Genomic DNA, 21,308 nt, shown 5'->3' on the forward strand with positions numbered 1-21,308 from the left:
ATATGGAACAAAAAGTAAAGAACATATAACAGAGCTTTATGGTACTACACTAAGCATTGGCTTTCTTGAGGATTATGTGGAATTTATTCCTTCTGTCTACGACCTATCAAGGTGTCTTTGATCCACATTAGAATAGATTAGGCAATTGATAAATGCTGAGGCTTCCCAATAAGTTTGCTTGTAGCACCTTATCAAATCCCTTAGGGAAGTCAGTTTAGATGAAATCCACTGACCTTTCATTGTCAAATGCTTTCGTCCATCTCTCTTTTATCATATGGGGGTTAGATAAGTAAGATAATCTACTGAAACCAGGCCGTTCGCTGTTCAATAAGTTACTGACTTCCACGAAAGCCATGATGATTTCCTTTGTTTTTCTTTCCAGCATTATAATTGAGACACTTGTGATGCAGACTGATGTGTCGCTTGACAAAAGTTATCCTTGTCCCGTCTTCTTAATAGGAATGTCAGCTTCATTCTTCCGGATTGTATTAGACATTCATTGACGGATAAACAACTGAAATTGATAAACATCTTTAACCAGAAATAGGATAAGAGGTCAGAACTGGCATAAATCTGTTGTTCAAATCAAATCGTCAAATCTTATGCTTTGGAAGGATTATGCAGAAAAAATATTAGCAGCCAAAAATGTCTCTGAAGTGGAAAACGTTTCACGTTATAAGTAACCACGTTTTATTTTTGTGCAGACAACTCTAGAAAACATCACAGAATCCACTGTTCATATTGGACATTCGTGTTTGTTTTTCCTTATCAAAGCCTATTTCTACTGTTTTAGGCGCCTATCATAAGGCATCAGATTTAACTTCGAAATGTCTGGACGAGGTAAAGGTGCAAAGACAAGTAATAAACATGGTAAAAAGTCACGATCCATGCGTGCTGGTCTTCAGTTCCCTGTAGGGAGAGTTCACAGACTATTGCGCTTAGGAAACTACAGTGAGCGTGTTGGTGCAGGTGCCCCTGTATACCTTGCAGCTGTAATGGAATACCTAGCTGCTGAAGTGCTTGAACTGGCTGGAAATGCAGCTCGAGACTACAAGAAATCACGAATCGTTCCAAGGCACTTGCAGCTTGCCATTCGTAACGACGAAGAGTTGAACTCATTACTGGGAAAAGTCACAATTGCTCAAGGTGGTGTATTGCCTAACATTCAAAATGCACTTCTGCCGAAGAAATCCGATGTGCCTGCTAAGAAGTCTCAATCTCAAGAGTATTGATGTTATTCATCATAAACAGAGTTAAATATATGTATCCTATATAACGTATTGTTTTGTTTATTTCAAGGCAGCGATCACTGTTTGCAACGAGTACATTGGGATAATTTGTAAGCACAATCCCATTTCGTTTAAGGAAAGCCACTTATTAAAACTTGTGGTGTACGTGGAAAGTGTCGTCGAGGACGTTATCACTTTAATTTTTAGCGGCGGGCCAGTGCGCAAGTCTTATCGAACCACCAAATGAATTGCAAATGCGTGACTGGGTTGACAGCGTATGTCGCTCAGTTGCGTGAGCATTTGGATTGGATTACATCGAGAAAGAGGGTCTCAGTTGGTGAGACATCTCGTTAGATTGTTCCGGTCATGAGTTTGGTATCGCATGTTCTTTGACAGATTTCATTCTCCAGCTACTTACCCAAAAGTTGTCGCGTTCTGACTAGTTTCTGCTTGATGGGTTCGGAGAGGGCTTATGGATCAACGAAATGTGACGCCTTTTGGTATGACAGCCTTTCCTTGTGTACTGTGTCACAATCTTAATCGGAACATCAGCCACTCGCGCCCTGATGCTCGTACTTTCTACTCTAAATAAACGAATAGATCTGAAGGACCTTGGTGTTTTATACAGAGATCTGACTAGACCTGACTTCGGTGGTTCCCGATATTAAATCTAGCTGAAACTAGGGATTTTTGCCACATCATGGTTCCCAATGATTGTATAGCTAGTTAGTCTGTCCTTTAAATTACAGGTTGAACGATCTGCGCGTAGTTTTATCAGCAAACGATGGAGTTGAAGTAGACTTGGACGGATGATTGACTATCATAGATAACTACAAACTGGTGATTTGTTTCAGACTCACTACCAACAGAAGCCGTCATATAATGATTGCACGTTAGTTGAAGTAACCGTGTGCATAATCTCTGATGCGAAGTGAGAAAACTGGTACCGAGGAGCTTCTACTGACATTATATTCGAAATAATTCTACGCTTTTAAAGACTACTATGTAAATAAGTGATAATTTGGTTATGAATGTCTATATCCATAGTATATGTTTCTGTAGAAAAACGACGGATGAGTTTTATCTGAAAGGTGTACACCAAAACTGGATTTTAGTGAGAAGTCAGTGAATGTGCATGTCAAGATTTCTGACCTTATTATGAACAACAGATTTTGGGATTGAAAGATTGTCCTAGATTTTGTACAAGTTAGTTATGAACTAACATCTACATAGATCTGATTGCAACCACTAACTGGTAATGGTGCTTTCCTTATGTCATTACTTGCTTGAGATCGTTGGAGTGGTATTGTCTGGTTTTAAGAATGGATTCAGCGTAGGTATAATCCATGTGCCTTTTATTTTTAACATAGTCTTTTAGGTAGTTTCTTTGTCACATTATGTAATTGGTTTTTTTCAATACTCCAGAGCTATCACTCTGAATCTCTCTAGACTTATGATATATATTCTAATCCTGCATTTTAGATATTCTACCCTTCTGTGTTACGTGCTTCACTTCGATACGTTTTAGTATTTAACCTTATAAAACGGTTGAGTAAAGTATAAGAAAATGCAATATATCCATCTTATTTAAATGCGGCTTTTATATTCCTATAATTTTCAGTATACTCTACAGGGGTTGTTTCCACTTTACTCAGAACAAGTTCTTGTTAACGAACTGAGGTTTATCGAATCCTGATCATACTTGATAATCAAATATAGGGGGTTTCAAATCAAATAAACTAAACCCTTCTGAAGATGTTGAGTTCGCATCAGTCTCCATAATTCATTAATCGTGATTTCCTTAATTTTTTTGTGGACCTTTGTAATCTATGTAGTTTGCGCGTTCTCATTTTATTTATGTCACTATCAATCAAAATTCACACAGGGAAAATATCATTAATAAATGGTCACTTTTTAATAGGTAGAATAATTTCTTTCACTTTAACTATCAAAATTATCCCAACATTCAATCAGACCATCCAACTTGAGGTGATAGTCTGATAAATTAGTCAAAAAATAAAATAAATTAAGGAGGTACTTATCTTAGTTGAAACCTTCTTTACTGTCTTCACTTAAAACTTGCACTTAGTCCGGTAGACCATAATTGTTTGTCCCAGAAGGTATTTTCGATGGAATCACATACACCGTTCCGTTTATTACATTGAAAACATCAAGAACAATGATTTGAACAGTGATATGAATTAACCCTAGTGTTTACGCTTCCTCAGGTGCTTACAGTCTGTGAGACGTCGGAAGCAAAATTACAAAAAGGTCTTCACCCAAAAAGAATTAAAGCTTCCAGTAGTAAATTTCTAGCTGCATATCATTATATAGATGCCTTGAGACCTTTCAGTCTAATCTATAGACAACAAAGCTCTAGTTTTTTTTGAAATATGAAGCTGTTGATACCAAAACACCTAGAGTGTGATCTGCATGTTCAGGATCATATATATATATATATATATATATATATATATATATATATATATATATATATATATATATATATATGGTATTTTTTTATTTTTATTCAGGCTTTTGTGACTTCGTTTAGATCTTTACAACACCTTTTACATTAAATTTCAACAAGTTTCATTCCTATAAAAATGCTACATGCTAGTAAATTTGGATTTTGCTCATTTGTGGGATCCATGACCTTCTATTAGTTCTGAGCTGGGTGTACCTGCATCCTTGTGCTGATGTCAACACTAAAACTCGAACCCAGTATTTATTGATTCAAACACTAACGTGTTTTCCCAACAGAAAGATCAAATACATCATGTATTATCAACAATGGAAAAAACGTATTTTTACAAATGTTACACTTTGTTTATAACTTTGAGTCAAAAATATTACGTGTTGTAATCAGGTGATGACAACCTAACGTCATTAAACAAATTCATGATATTTCGTTCACATTGGTATTCTTGCTCTGTTTACGACTGAATACTTGGAAGTTACTTCAATTTTAATTTATTTGGACGAAAGAACAGCCTTGCAATAAACAATATTCGCACAAAGACCTCTAATAAACCTCACTAAGTTTTTTAAATACATTGTTTATCACTGGAGATACATTCGATATCAAGTACTCTCCATGAAAATTTTTTTGAATATGAAAGTTGGCTGTCACGTGTATATACTTATTGATCGTCCAAAAACTTCTCATTTGTCTTGATGCATACCATTACATATCAAGGATCAGAATCTTAGTTTGCTGCCTTGTTAATTGATTAGTAAAATAAAGTTAGTGAACATCACTCATATGCATGTGTCGAAAAAGACTAACCATGATTTTTTATATTATAGCATGTATGACAAAATGATCAACTTTCTCTTCAAATCCTCAACGCGCTTGTTAAGAATGCAAATGATTAGTCAACGGTGAGAAGATTCGAACCCTTAAAACTGAATTATAATTCATCTCTGTTGCAGAAGCCAGTGGTTATTTGAACTCAGTAGCTAAGTGCATAAAGCGTTTGGAGATAAATTTACTGGGTTTGGTTCGCGGACTGAATATGGACATTGAATTGTGGGTTTGAGCACCCAGGTAGCATCACAGCTCACACACAAATCAAGTGCCTTATGTCATGCATATGTATTCGGTGCCTCTTTGTACCAATATTTGTAAGTTCGAATAAATAAATGTAGGTTTATCCAGCTAACGAGTCTCAAAACGAAATGATCGTCCCGGATTCCATTGCTGTCCACTGTTCAACTTTGCTTACAAGCAAACAATAACCTAGGTAGTTGTTAAATTATTGTTTTAAACTCGAATGACAAACTCGGATAACTGTCTACACGGAGGCCAATATGACGCCATCAGAATAGTCTACAGGACTTATTCATGAGCATTTATCGATCAATCTAAGTGTTATCAATTTTTGTCGATCTCCACAATTTGACCTAGTGAACCCTAAGAAGGTTAGGCAAGTCAGTCGCATTGAGGTCAAATCAGCCAATCAAGTGATAGTTCGCCTGTCAATTTATATAGTTTTCGTCTGACAAGGCTTGTTTGCGTTACCATTAGGTTTTATTTACTAAATGATTTTAGGTAATCGTGACACATTTGAGCCTGCAATTCCATTGGTAAACCGACAAACTATTGGCAATCCCTCTTTTCCTATAGGATAATGCAACAACGTAATTTAGGTAAAATTAGGAAAGTAATGTATAATATTCCATATAATTGGTTCTGTTCATGGATTTGAGTCAAGTCAAAACAACAACTGAGGATAAATAATGAGTTCATTTTATTTCGTGATTTCTCTTCATCTGGTTACAACAGTATATATATATATATGGATTGCGTAATACCTACAAAACATTTGCTGAATTTACATAGGTTTAAGATGAAACGAAGACAGATATAAGACTCAGATGGATGAAATAATATTTATCTAGATTTCGATTCATAAAATGGATTGCGTAATCATTGTGGGAAATTTGAAAGTTTCACACAAGATCAGAGAATCAATGAACTAAAAATCATAAATGAATAAAAGGATAATTTCCAAGCAAATGAAATAACAGGTGACTTAGTGAAGATAGTATGACAAATACACAAAGCAATAATGATAACAGGAGTAAAAATAATTAGACATTCTAATCATAACTGTGAACTTGCCAAGGAATGTTATAATGTTGTTCCTTGATCATAAAGTTGAGGTGTTTTTATCTTGATTATGATGGATAGTATAGTTCCCTATCAGGTTCCCGGTCATTAGGGGTTTACCTTCTAGCAGTTTATATCTCTCATAATCAATTTCAATTAATTTTATGTTTTCTAAAGGCATTATTTGTATAAGATATAGCAATAAGTACTAAAAATTGAATCGCATATATTTATTTGAACAACTCTTTTGTGGAAAGGTTACTTGACAGTACTGTTTGAAGATGTCAGTTATGTGGTTTGATTAGAGACCCATTATGAAAAATACTTCCCAGTATCGGCTTGTGGAGATTGCTGAGTTTTAATTGACATCATAGATCAAGTGTGAGGCATTTACCCACCAAAGACAGTGGAAAATGGTCGCGCAATATTGTGGATTGGTTGAAGTTAGACATTAACACCATTGGGTGTCGGCCCAGGGGTCTAGAGATTAGGTGTTCGCGCGCGAGATCGAAGGTTCTGAGTTCGAGTTCGGCGTGCGTAGTTGTGGATGCACACTGTTGGATAGTGCCATACTAGGATGAAACGGCCGTCTAGGGCTACCAGGCTTTTAGTGGTGATCTAACATTGATCGGTTTATGACCTCAACTAAAAATGCTCCCATTTAAAAGGTTGGAATAAAGGAGTTTTCCAACAGATTTGTAAACTTTATTATTTGCAGAATGTTTTTCGATAGAGATATGTCTTACCATTATAATCCTTCAGAGTAATCATTTTACATGAAATTACAAAATGTAGAAAGTTCCGATTCTATACACTTTAGTGAAAATGTCAGATGATTAGTGATTTATAGATTTCGTTTCGATTTTTTAATTTATTTCTCAAAGGTCTTTCTGACTGATTTGAATGAAGGGAATGTTCTCTGAAAACTACTTTGTGGCAGACCGCGTTTTTTCCCATGGAATTAGTTGGAATCCGCCAGAAGGATTGTTTCACTGCTTACAGAACAGCATCTAGTACGACTATGAAAAATAAATGATGACCAGTTATACTTGATCGATGGTTGATTTAGAGTAGGTACCAGTCCTGTTTTACGGCATTCTATAGGATAACAAACCATCTACAGAAAACAGAAATAGTTCATTTACTTGAAATGAGCAAAATATCTAAGACCAAACTATACTGTACATCAGTTCTATATCCAATTCTATTAGAAACTATTATGTTGTATGAAATTCATAAATATTTTAATTAAGTCAGAAATCACACTATTGCTTAAAAATGTGTGTGACAGACAAAATTTATCTTGAATTCTTACTACCTACAAACAGAGTAATTCATTTAAAGAACTGCAGAACAAATTACTTTTGATACATAACCATTAAGCTACAAAATTATGTGATTTAATATTTTATTAAGTTATATCATATAACTGTGGTGTTTGTATGAACTAATGATTCTTTTATACTTGGTGACTGTCTTATTTTGAATTCAAAATATAATACGTTCGTTTGTGCTCGCCTAGTTCTTTCCGGTATAAATTGCTTCATTTCTATGATTTCTGGTTCGTATAATAATTCAAATACTTCTAATTATCACAATAATATAAAGAAATCATCTATCATTTTAATGTATATTAGATGAAATCATGTGTCAATTCATGTTCTGTACCTCGAAATCTATTACCTATTCCTACGATTTCAGAAATGGTGTTTGGTAATATTTTAAGAAATTAGAAAATCTCACAAAACTAGTTGGCTAAAAGTCAACAGCACTGCTAACTAATATACTTCTGAGCTGATAATTTACTTCATGTTTTTACTTTTATCCATCTAGTAAGTCCATTTAATTTCAGAAAGATTAATATTCAGAATTTGAATCTTTTCATATTAATGTGCTGATATAGCCTTAATGAATGACAGATTTCTTCATTTACTTAAGCCAGTCAGTAGTTTATTATGATAATCAGAAGTATTTGAATTGTAGTATAAACTAGTAACCCCAGGAATAACGCAATTTAATCAACAAGTATTAGATGAGCCCGAACGAATGTATTGTATTTGGAATTCAAAATTACAACAGTCATCAATATAAAGAAGTCATTGATTTATTTAAACATCACATCCGCCACAGCTCGAATTGGAGTGCAAGTGTCTGTAATCGATTGTTTGTCTTCTTCTTAAGTTCATCTTACATCTGTCCGACGGTGTATTGGATGTAGACTCTATATAATCTAGAATGCACTCATTAGTATTAGAATTAACAACCGAAATTGGAATAGACTCACCTGGATTCTGGTATTGTATTTGATCAACGTGTCGGTTATGTATAGTCAAGTCATTGATATCCAGAATTCGCACCATAGATTTTCCAACATTCTTCACCACGATCCCCGTGGCTGGTCGAAGATCATTCCCACGATAATATGTAACTTCTGCAGACTCCAAACACCTCATATTCGAACGGAGAATTCTCCCTTTTAATAGCTTTGATGGAGTCTCTTTCGTCACAGAATGCTTAGCATTTCTATATTGAAGTAGAAATGTATCTACTCCCCTCTCCAGTTCATTAAATGTCGAAGCAGCAATAGAATCAATAGCAATTTTCAATGTTCTTACGAAATTTTCTGCCTGACCATTGGAACAAGGGTGCCTGGGAGCCGTAAACAGATGTCTGCACCCTATACCATTCAACCAATTAGTGACTGCATCTGCAGCAAAATGAGAGCCATTGTCAGTCACCAACACCATGGGAACTCCTTCTCGACTAAACACCTTCCTTAATGCTTAAATTATGAAGTCAGAATTCGGTGAAGTTGTGAAAAAACTTCAGGTCACTTAGAAAAAGAATCAATAATTACAAGTGCATAGTATTTGCCAAGAAATGGACCACAGTAGTCTGCCTGAATTCTCTGCCAGGCCTCAGACGATACTGGCCATGGAGTCCACTTCGAAGGCTGGCTTTTTAGCTTATGACATATCTCACAATTGTTTGCTGTACGACATATATCTGCATTTACCTCTCGCCACCAACATGTGAGTCTCGCCAAGGACTTCATTTTCTCAACACCTAGATGTCCACTATGAAGATCTTCAAGGACAGGCTTGCGTAATGAAGGAGGAATAACAACACGATCATTTAGACACAGAATACCGTCAGGAGTAGTAGATAACTCCTCCTGCTTTGAATAATAGACAGGAAATCTACGTTTCAGATTAGCATTCCAACCCTTCCGTATAGCACTGAGTATACATCCAAAGTATCTACGAGTTTCTCTAATGAGATCTGGACGTCTCACCGGTAAAGGTTGCACTAACAAGCAGTCTGAAGTATTAACAGGTCTATCTTGTAATGATTGTCGAGAAATGTAGTCAACGTGTTGAATTTGTTTTGCACTCCTGTGCTGAATCGTATAGTCATAAGCACTCAAAGCAATACTCCATCGTTGAACCATAGCAGCTGAGGAACGTGCTAAGGATTTTTCAGGATGATAAATGAACTTTAAAGCTTCATGATCAGTAACAATGGTAAACTTCTTTCCAAATAAATATTTATGAAGTCTTCTAACAGCCCAAAACACAGCTAATGCTTCTCGCTGCGTTTGTGAATAACCTTGTTCAGAAACAGAAAGTTTGCGTGAAACACAGATAATTGGCCTACCTTCCTGTTCCAAGACTGCACCAGTACCCACAGGTGATGCATCAGTAATAAGAACAGAATGTACACTGGGTGAGTAAGTTCGAAGAACAGCATCACTTTGAAGAAACTTTAGCAGACTTCGTAGGCATGACTCTTCACCCCATTTGAATGAATTGGATGTCAAAATATTAAATAAACAGTTGGCACGACAAGAAAAATTAGGAATAAAACGAGAATAGTACTGAAGAGCACCCACTAGTGAACGTAGTTCTGTGATATTTTTTGGAGACGGTGCGTTCGTCAGTGGGGCTAGTCGTTTCATATCTGGTCTAAAACCATTACCATCAACTAGGTATCCAAGGCATTCAAAACTAGATACACTAAATGAACATTTATTCGGATTCACTGTAATATTCTTCTCAATTAAACGACGCAATAAAGCAATAAGTCTCTGGTCATGAACTACTTTATCAGCACCATGAACAATGAGATCATCTTGATAAACTTCAACACCTTCAATATCACTGACCATCTTATTCATGACCTCCTGAAATATGGCTGGAGAACAACTAAGACCAAATGGAAGGAAGTTGTATTTGAACAGACCAAAAGGGGTGTTAATTGTTGCCAAGATAGATGAAGATTGATCTAAAGGGATTTGAAGATAAGCATCTTTCAGGTCGACTTTCGAGAACACTTTAGAACCATGAAGTCGATTTAGAATATCTTCAGCTTCCATCGTCGTGCATGTTTGCTTCAACAAACGGGAGTTCAGTGTTAATCTGTAATCACCACATATTCTAGGGGTCTTGCCATCCGACTTCAATGGCGTAACAATAGGAGTACCCCATACTGAGGACTGAACTGGTTCAATTATACCTTTCGCACACAAATCGTTCAGTGACTTGTGTACTGCTTCTCGAAGACCACAAGGAATTATTCGTCTTTTAAGAAAGACTGGATCACCCTGTACTTGAAGTCTTATGGGCTGAATTTTCATACCTCCACTACACTTAGCACACACAGCTATCAAATCCTTGAGTAAAGCATCAGAATTCTCTGCAGAAACTAGTAGAGACTATTCTATTTTAAGCCTTTTCAGATTTTTTAAACACAGTATAGACAGTCCTGTTTCACTAACTAAAAATTCACAAGGTATATATGAAGAATTATCATTTCTTATTAGCAATTTGCAACATCCCCGTATAGGCAGTCTGTGTCCAGTAATCCCCAATATTGAGACCTCAGTGGGTTTTACCACAACATTAGGATCTAAAGATTTCAAGTTCTTGAATGAAATAATGGACTCTATACTACCTGTGTCCACAATAAAGTCATGAAATGAACCAACAGATGTATATAATCGCTTTTGGATATGAACATTACCTTTCGAAGTGGTTGATAAGGATAAATGATCATTAGGAATAGCCGAATTATTGGGATCTAAGTTACAAGACTTAGTAATACTTGAAGCAAAGTGAACAGTAGTTTTGCATACTGACTGAATGTGTCCTATCTTGCCACATTTAAAACATTTAGCATTTTGAAATGCACATGAATTACGAGAATGAAATTTGCCACAAGATAAGCATTTACCAAACTTTTTCTCACCTTTGTTTGTTTTGCAGTCCCTTGTTGAACCACCTTTCATATTTCCATGGGAATAGAAATCACGATTAAACGAACGCAAATTTGATCGACCCTGAGATTGTATTTCATCATGACGACTAAGTAAAGTATTAGAAATTTTCATCGATTGAATATCAAGTTCATTCACTGCTTTGTAGTTAATACATGCAGTTCTAGCATCTTGAAAAGAACAGTTCAGCATTCTTAACAGCTCCTTTTCCAGACCTGGTATGTTAATTCCTGCAATTAACCGATCTGTCAGCTGTACATGAAGTTGATCACCAAAAATGCATTTGGCAGCTTGTCTTTGCAATTCAAGGATGAAGTCCTTAACCTTCTGGTTATCCTGACGAATCATCTTATGAAATTTTGCTCTCTCACGACATTCAAAACTGGTACACTTCACATGATTTAATAGTAATTCCTTGAGAGTTGTATATGGGAGTGAAATCGGCTTATCTGGATATGCCAATGTTTTTAGTAAACTGTAGGCTTCTTGACCGATGAATGTAAGAAAATGTGCCACAATTTTGTCACCCTTCATATCTTTCTTGGTCATGCTCCATATCTCAAACCTTTCAAGATAATCCTCAAAAGCTTCAGAAGTTGAATGAATGTCCAACTGTTGTATCACAGGCTCCATCGCGACGCCAATATGCTAATCAGAAGTATTTGAATTGTAATATAAACTAGTAATCCCAGGAATAACGCAATTTAATCAACAAGTATTAGATGAGCCCGAACGAATGTATTGTATTTGGAATTCAAAATTACAACAGTCATCAATACAAAGAAGTCATTGATTTATATAAACATCACATTTATATATATCCAAAGCTACGCAACAACCTAACAAATCACCCACCTGAGCTACAAATCTTCTCCACCAAATCAAACTTTCTTTATTTACTAGCTCACATAATTAGATTAAATGATTCGAATATCGTGGTTGGCAAACGAAGGTTGTTTGATTTTCATAATTTTTTTTGAGCTTTGAATTGAGAATACTGAAAATATTTGATCTGATTAATCGTATCTATCACTGATTATTAATTAGTCCTATGATTTCGAAAACAATGTTTATATATTTTCAAGTCCTTAATTGATCTGTACAGTTAATTTATTTAAGCACAATATGATTCTATTTAAGTGTTTAATGTTATTTCAAACTTTGATATTCAGTTGTGAACGTTTCACAAGGAAATCAATTGTGATGGAAAGTTACATGTCTGTAAGAAAAGCTAAATACACGCTAAAAAACTTTTTTCCCATTTCACTATACACTTGTAGCTGTAAATAATTCCCCAAAATCAATAGCTCATTGAGTGTTCGACATTGGATGCTGACCATGTTGTTTAAGTGGACTTGTTTAACTGAAGGCTTTCGGTCATGCATCCGTACCAGATCACGTTTCAACTCAGCGTGGGACACAGCTCCTACGTTTCATTAGCCAGCTTATAGAAAAGGTCCTCGATATATTGGTAACGAATCAAATATATCTTTCCTGCCTCTTCTCGTCTGACTTCTGATTTCTATCTGACTGGGAACGATTGAATATAGAAGGTGCTACTGGTAGCTAGTTGTAAAACTAGAACATCCGTTGTATCCTCATTGGTGAGACCGACGTGATCTGGTACACCAAGTCAATATACTGTGAGTCTGTTCCATTTTGGAATATTATTATTGTTATTCTTTATTTGAATTTTATATATTGCGATATACTGTTTTTTTCGCGAATTTTTTTTTCCGGATATATTTTAATTAGACATTTTTCGTTATCTATATTACTATGACGGAACACTCACCCAAGGTTTTTAAGTTAAAGTCTATTCCCCCTATTTCGATTCAGTTAACGCCATTTTGGCCCGACAATATCGAGTCCTGGTTCTGCTATGCAGAAGCCGATTTTTGCATGCACGGAATCACGGACTCGCGCACACGTTTCCTCGCGGTAGTTAAGGCGTTACCGCGCGAGTTTAACAGGTACGTAACACCTAGTATGTTTACTAGTGATGTTCCCGAACCTTACGAAACGCTTAAACTATCGATTTTAAAACGCGGAGACCTAACTGATCGACAACGGTTAGACCAACTCCTTAACAATATCGGCTTACAACATGGTTCTGCGACAGACATGTTGCTTAGAATGAGAGAAGTCATTGGCCAACGAACTTTCGATGATGGCCTATTTAGACAACTTTTCTTGTCTAAACTCCCTCAACAGGTGCAGGCAGTGCTTGTTTCATTTCAAAACAATGCCATAGATGAACTAGCTGCATCTGCCGATCGAATCTTGGAAATCACCAAATTTTCTAAGGCCGAGGTTTTTACTATCAAAGAAAAACCCCAATCGACCCCGACTGACATGGCCGAACTATGTCACACGCCTACACGATATCTTAGAGTTCGTAATGACCGTAGTCGGTCAAAATCCTCACGTAGGGGCGTTTCACGTCAGAGATCTGTCTCTCGACCACGAGAGACAGACAACCTCGACTGGTGCTGGTATCACAATCAGTACGGTAAATCCTCTAGAAATTGCAGGAAGCCCTGCAATTATCCGACCCCAAAATCGAGTGATACGAAAAACAGTTCGGGAAACTTCCCAGCCGGCACGCGTTAACGGCAACCGTAGCCGGCGAACACAGCCGCCTCTTATATGTCACGGATGTGACTACGAAAGTTCGCTACCTCGTCGACACTGGCGCAGAAGTTAGCATTCTTCCAGCAAATCCCAACGACAGACTTCGCGAGTCTGTTTTAAGTTTACAGGCGGCAAACGGAAAACCGATCGCTACTTACGGTAAAAGGTACGTCTACCTTAACGTGGGTTTACGCAAACCCATCCACTGGATCTTCGTTGTTGCAGATGTTTCTATGCCAATCATTGGTATAGACCTGTTACAACACCACAATCTACTCATCGGCACACGCTCACGAAGGTTAATAGACGGAAACACTAAGTTATCCGTTTGCGTAACTCCTTGTTCTGGTTGCAGGTTATCCCCAGTCACGATTAAGCACGCCATAGACCCCTTGTACCAATCAGTACTCGACAAATACCCCGGGATATACCAATCGCAATCGAAATTACCTTGTGTAACCAGCAATGTTACACATCACATCTCGACTACAGGACCACCTGTATTTTCGAAAGCTCGAAGACTCGCTCCCGAGAAGCTTAGGTTAGCTAAAAACGAATTCGACCACATGATGGACCTAGGGATAATTCGACCATCGAATAGTCCATGGTCATCCCCATTGCACATGGTCCCTAAAAAGGATAGCAACGATTGGCGGCCAACTGGTGATTATCGGCGTCTGAATGCAAAAACCATTCCCGATCGTTACCCGCTGCCTCATATTCACGACTTGACAGCTACCTTGAAAGGTACAACTGTCTTTTCAAAAATCAACTTAGTTAAGGCCTATAACCAAATACCGATGGCACCTGACGACGTTCCTAAAACCGCCATCATCACTCCCTTCGGTCTTTACGAATTTCTACGAATGCCTTTTGGTTTAAGAAATGCGGCTCAAACCTTCCAAAGGTTTATAGACGACGTCTTCCGAGGTCTCAACTTCGTACATGCGTATGTTGATGACTGTCTAATAGCAAGTCCGGACAGAGAATCACATCTCAAGCATCTGGACATTGTTTTCGATCGACTCCAAAGGCATGGCATTACTGTCAACATTCAGAAATGCCAAATCGGAACTAACTGCTTAGACTTCTTAGGACACACTATTGATGCCCAAGGCATCCGACCCCTTAGGAGCAAAGTGGCGGCCATTCTGGATTACCCAGAACCGACCACGATCAAGCAGTTACGAACTTTTAACGGACTCGTAAGTTTCTATAGACGGTTCATACCTAAATGCGCGTCCCTTATGAAACTGTTAACCGATCAGCTTCGTGGAAATGCGAAATCAATTAGTTTAGACGACATAGCCCGTAAAGCATTCTCCACAGTTAAGGATTACATCGCTAAAGCAACCCTGCTTGCTCATCAGGACACTCAAGCGCCCATTAGTATCGCCGTAGACGCATCCGACTCAGCAATCGGAGCAGTCTTACAACAATGGGTTAACAACTCGTGGCAACCTCTAGGATTTTTCTCGAGACGGTTGTTAGACACGGAATCTAGGTACAGCACGTTCGGTAGGGAACTCCTAGCTATGTATTGTGCTGTACGGCATTTTCAACATTCCATCGAAGGAAGAGAATTCACACTTTTTACCGATCACGAACCTCTTACCTTCTCTTTAAGTTCATCTTCAGACAAGTACTCACCGCGAGAGTCTCGACAACTCGACTACATTTCGCAGTTTACTTCAGACATACAACATATTTCTGGAGCAAACAATGTAGTCGCAGACGCCTTGTCTCGAATTAGCTCCTTGAACAGTTTCCAAGGAATCGACCTTCTTAAACTCGCTCAGCTTCAAAAAGAAGACATTGATCTTCAGCATGAGTTATCCTTGACAACTCTTAAACTAAGTATTAAGCAGATGGGAACAGGTAAGGAAACCTTACTCTGTGACAGTTCTACAGGTAGGGATCGTCCAATTGTACCAAAACATTATCGCCGCAACGTCTTCAATACGTTGCACAATCTTTCTCATCCAGGTGCTCGTGCAACAGTCAAACTTATAGCCGAGCGCTTTTGCCGGCCTGGCATGAATAAAGACGTGAGGGAGTGGGCACGCTCCTGTGTAAGCTGTCAGAAAGCTAAGGTCGTAAGACACAACAAATGTCCCTTAGGCTCTTTCAAAACCCCTGACTCTCGTTTCGACCACGTCCATCTAGATTTGGTAGGACCCTTACCCGACTCGAACGGATACTCATATCTCCTAACATGCGTGGACCGTTTCACTCGATGGCCAGAAGCAGTACCAATTAAGGACATTACTGCTGAAACCGTGGCCCGCGCTTTCGTCGAACGATGGGTAGCAAGTTTCGGCTGCCCTTCCACAATCACTACAGACCGCGGACGCCAGTTCGAATCTGGACTTTTCCGTTGTCTAACCTCACTTTTAGGAATCACGCGCTTCCGAACGACCGCCTACCACCCACAAGCAAACGGGTTGGTAGAATGTTTTCATCGACAACTAAAAGCCTCATTATCAGCTTCAAGCGTTTCACAGTGGACAGACGCTCTTCCACTTGTCTTGCTAGGTATCCGCAATGCAGTGAAAGCTGACATTGGATACACGGCATCTCAACTCGTTTACGGAACGACACTCCGACTCCCACGAGAATTCGTGGATCCTTCAGCTTCTTCATTGAACATGGATCTAAACTCTTACACGAGTAGGCTTACAAACGCTATGCGTTCAGTTAAACCTGCTCACACTCGACCTCAATCAACTGATGTTTTCGTTCAACCCGAATTACGACATAGTACACACGTCTTCGTTCGTCGAGACTCACATCGACGACCCCTCGAATCAGCATACGAAGGACCCTTCAAAGTTCTTCAACGTGAACCTAAGTACTATGTAGTCGATAAGAACGGTACGAACGATAGCATCAGTATCGACCGACTCAAAGCAGCGTACTTAGAAGGAAACCCTAGCTACGTCGATTTTCCTTCGGTACAAGCAAACGACACAGCTACTACACTCATAGTACCTTACACGACAGCCGACACACAACTTGATACTTCGTCAACGTCGATAGATAAACCTAAAACAACGCGTTCTGGAAGACGAGTAAGATTTCCAGAACATCTTAACGAATATTGCACGTAGGACATAAGCTTTATCTTGAATTACCCTTTCATAGTTTATTATAAAATTTTTTTTTAATATGCTCATTTTTTTCATTTATATAAAAAAAAACAAAAAAAAGCAAAGCATTTTTATTTTTTTTTGAGCGTATATATATATATTTTTATATATAAAAAAAAAACAAAAGAAAACCATTTTTTCCGATCGCTTTTACGCTGTTTGTAAGTGTATTAGTTTATTCTTTTTTTTTCCCGCTCATCTTGTGTCCCTACGCAAGTACGAGTGTATTTTTGATATGCACTCACACGTTCTATTTTTCCTCTTTTCCAGGACGGCTGGAAAAGAACGACGAAGTTTCTCGAGGAACCGAAATTTTCATTGTATTATATTTCTTTATTGCTATGTTGTACATTTTGTCCCATAGTTTAAGGAAAGACGACCAGACGCTGCTAAACGGAGCAAGCTATCAGAAGAGTGTTTACCAACAACAAACTCGTTGGGTTTAAACTTCTGGCTGGTCACGTCTTAGGGGCATCACTACCTCACTAGGGGGGGAGTGATCTGTAGCTGTAAATAATTCCCCAAAATCAATAGCTCATTGAGTGTTCGACATTGGATGCTGACCATGTTGTTTAAGTGGACTTGTTTAACTGAAGGCTTTCGGTCATGCATCCGTACCAGATCACGTTTCAACTCAGCGTGGGACACAGCTCCTACGTTTCATTAGCCAGCTTATAGAAAAGGTCCTCGATATATTGGTAACGAATCAAATATATCTTTCCTGCCTCTTCTCGTCTGACTTCTGATTTCTATCTGACTGGGAACGATTGAATATAGAAGGTGCTACTGGTAGCTAGTTGTAAAACTAGAACATCCGTGGCATCATCACACTCTTTTATTGAATATTCTGCTTTTACTTTACCCTAAGTACAGAGATTTAGGTATTAATAAAATTAAACGGGACTTTCTGCGTTCTGTTCAACATATCACTCTTCTTCCAGACATGCTTCATAAAAGAACATGACAAATCTTTTAATTAAATGCTTCACTCAGTTTTCTAAGCTCTTTTAGTAACCCCCAGGCTAAATCTACAAGGTAACCTAAATACGAGAGAAAAGGTGAGAAATATGGAAAGAACGCTTTACTTTAAATTTAGTTTATTGTGCTGTTTATATGAATCAATGATTTCCTTGTATTGATGACTGTTTTGATTTTGAATTCCAAATACAGTACATTCGTCCATGCTCATGTAATACTTCTAGATTAAATTGCCTTATTGCTAGGATTAGTAGTTCATACTATAATACAAATACTCCTAATCATTACATTTATGTACGGAAAATCTAGGGTATTTATAGCATTTCAGGTGGCCTTAGGCTTCTGAAAAGTTTTGGAACGCTAATAAACGCATTAGCAGGATAGGTAGCCATTCAATCAGGAGTGTGACACGCGACTTCACTTTTTAGATTTTTCTGAGGAACTCCTAATGAATGGTGATTAGATAAGGTGTTTCCCAGTGTTTTTGGGCCCTTTCAGGTTTTGTTTCGAGGAATTCTTTGGGTCTCCACAACAAAACATTCTGTCGTTTTGTTTGCTTTTGAAGAGAACCAAAAAAATAGTTGTCTGAATAATGACAGTTACATGAAATATTTGATAAGCATATGTAAAAAGAAACGTGAGTGTTGAAAAAATTACGTGTAGAATACATTGTAACGGCAAATAAATCTCTAAAATAAATAACTCTGTAGGTCTTCGACATTGGATGCTGACTACATTAGTTGTGATGGACTCACCTAGCTGAAGGCGCCCGAACATTCATACGGTTTCGAAAACTTACAGAGCTATTTATTTTGGGGATATATTTACCGCTACAACATTTAACAGTTGAGTATATACTTTTCGTAGTGAATGTATAACAATGGATATTCCATGATATGAATTCTTGTCAAAGGGTTCTGGGTGAACTTACTATCTACTGGGTGAATTGATATATTTACTTAATATGGTGTGAAACTTTGAGATGCTACACTACACTTTTTTGTTTATTTTCCCCCTATAGTAATATATTTACTTAATTTCATAGCATCGTCTTATACACTTAGGCATGAGCATACATTATTTAGTGCCTCAGCTCCAAACGCTTTTTCTCAGTTATCTAGATAGTATAGTTAAAACTATTTATTATATGGTCACCAGTATGAAATATAACTTTGTGAGATTTTATGGATTTGTTGAACTTGCATATATCTGGCTTCGTATTTTGAACGAAAGTTGTTATGTAAGTAATTACAACTTGCCTTTAAAATATTTTAGCAATTTACTTAGTTTGATAAGGGAAACTTAATGGTTTGAAGGAAACAAACTCATAATGGTCTACTTGCCAACAAACATTAGTGTGATGAATGTTATGGGTTAATTACTAGTTATATCCACATTTCTTGTTCCCTAAGAGACGAGAATGAGTCGACACCAGAAAACTAAAAGCCAATGACCAGTTACAATGTAATTACTGCATCATATAAACTGTGATAATGTAGATTCTAAAAGGCTGTCCGCCATATCTTTTAAGACCTACATGAAGAATTAAACATATGTTTTGATGATCTACATATGCCTGATATAATGCTCAGATTTTAGAGAAACTAAAAACAATGACATTGACACTTTCTAATTATGAAATGTTTATATAAAATATAGTTTTGACAATGGGTATTAGTGGCTCTTTCAGTACTAGGATTTGTGGCGATAAATAAGTCACCAAAATATACGGTTCCGTTAGTCTTCGATATTGATGCTGACCTCATTAGTTTTACCGTAACTAGAATACACACCCGCACCAGATCACGAGTGAATAAACCGTGCTACACATGCCTTGCCACTGCTAGCCAGCTTATATCAAACACTTCCCGAAAAGTCGGTAGCTTTCCAAACATATCTTCGAACCCATTTGTTTCTGACTTCTGATTAGACTGAGTTGGTCTACTTCGATTACAAAGGTGTTACGTGTAAAGGCATTGTCAAACTTCTAGTATCCATGACTTCTTTAAATTTGTGTTTCGTTGAAGTATCATTTCAAGATTGTGGATTTCTATTACAATGAAAGATCAAATTTTGTATCTCATCTAACTGTTTTTACCCAATAGTCTGCATTTAATTTCAACGCTCTTGTCCGATGTTTACACAGCAGCATTTTGAATTTAAACGTGGTTGAACAAAAATGAATTTTACTGGATGTAACAGGTAACAGCCAGAAAATATATACCTCAATTAGTATTTCAGTCTTAATGATAAATTCGCTCATTTCAATAAAACTAAGTAGCTAAAATTATGTGGTCAATCTTTGATGGTCATATATACTGCTGCTCCATAGCTTCCAACTAGTTATGTAAGTAAATTTACTCACGATATTTCTAATCCCCAAAAAATATTTACTTTCTAATGTGAAGTGTATACTCTGTGGTGTTTGTATGAACTAATAATTCCTTTGTACTTGGTGACTGCTTGAATCGGATTTCAAATACGGTACGTTCGCCTGTGCTTATATAGTTCTTCTTGGTTAAATTGATTTATTTCTGGGATTCCTAGTTCGTACCATAATTCAGATACTTCAAATAATCAAATTGGCGTCGCGATGAAGCCTGTGATGGAACAGTTAGATATATATTCATATTTTGATGCTTTTGAAGATTATGTAGATGGTGTCGTGTCTAGACTGACTATGATCACCACTACAGTAAGATTACGTGCCCGAAAACGACTTGGTTCCTTTGATAGCTTGTAAACCAGAAGGTTGTAATTACTCCACACAAAGTATATTTATTGGCGACTTCGTGGTATCGAAAGAATACCAAGACGTGCCAATGAGTACAGGCAAAAAGGCAGAGCACAAGAAAGCTCGAACGGACAAGGTGGGCGACCGAACGAAAAGTGATTTTTATACAGCTAAACAAAATGAGTACAGTTAAACCATCATTGGTACAATCGGTTATAATAATAATAGTTTCCATTATACCAATCGCGTTCTCGTCGAAAAAAGCAGGTCACTACAACTACATGGAAAAATTTCAAATCTTGGCTATAACCAAGAGAGATGTTCAAATAGTTCAAATGGTTGTAGACGAAATAGAAGAAGCTTTCACTAAACGGGTTTGCGTATCTAGTAGAGGTAGATCACCGATACCTTCAGGCAGGAAACTTCGAGTAAAGGTCTCATGTTATTGACTTACAGACTTATAACTCAGTGTTATGGGAAGAAATCGAAACAATGTAAGCAAATTTACCATACTACATGGCACTTTGTGCGGATAAAAAAATTGTGGCTCATTCCTTTAGATTCATCGGAAAAGAAGCCTACAGCTTACTAAAAAACTCTGGCATTTCCAGAAAAGCCCATTTCACTTCCTTATGCAACTCACAAGGAACTGCTTCCATACCATGTAAAGTACACAAATCTCGAGTGCGGTAGA

General features: G+C 37.4%; 1 protein-coding gene across 1 annotated transcript; it reads left to right on the top strand.

Moving 5' to 3' along the window:
* Positions 1-786: 786 nt before the first annotated feature.
* Positions 787-1,274, top strand: Smp_086860 (putative histone H2A). Its single transcript, XM_018794652.1, has one exon. The coding sequence runs from the start codon at positions 828-830 to the stop codon at positions 1,230-1,232; it is 405 nt and encodes a 134-aa protein (XP_018649043.1). The 5' UTR covers positions 787-827; the 3' UTR covers positions 1,233-1,274.
* Positions 1,275-21,308: the final 20,034 nt, after the last annotated feature.

The sequence above is a fragment of the Schistosoma mansoni genome, chromosome 1, assembly GCF_000237925.1.
Source record: "Schistosoma mansoni strain Puerto Rico chromosome 1, complete genome".
NCBI classification, from domain to species: domain Eukaryota; kingdom Metazoa; phylum Platyhelminthes; class Trematoda; order Strigeidida; family Schistosomatidae; genus Schistosoma; species Schistosoma mansoni.

Bases quoted from the DNA above. Each gene is read 5' to 3' on its own strand.
- Smp_086860 (XM_018794652.1), top strand. From the start codon at position 828: ATGTCTGGACGAGGTAAAGGTGCAAAGACAAGTAATAAACATGGTAAA.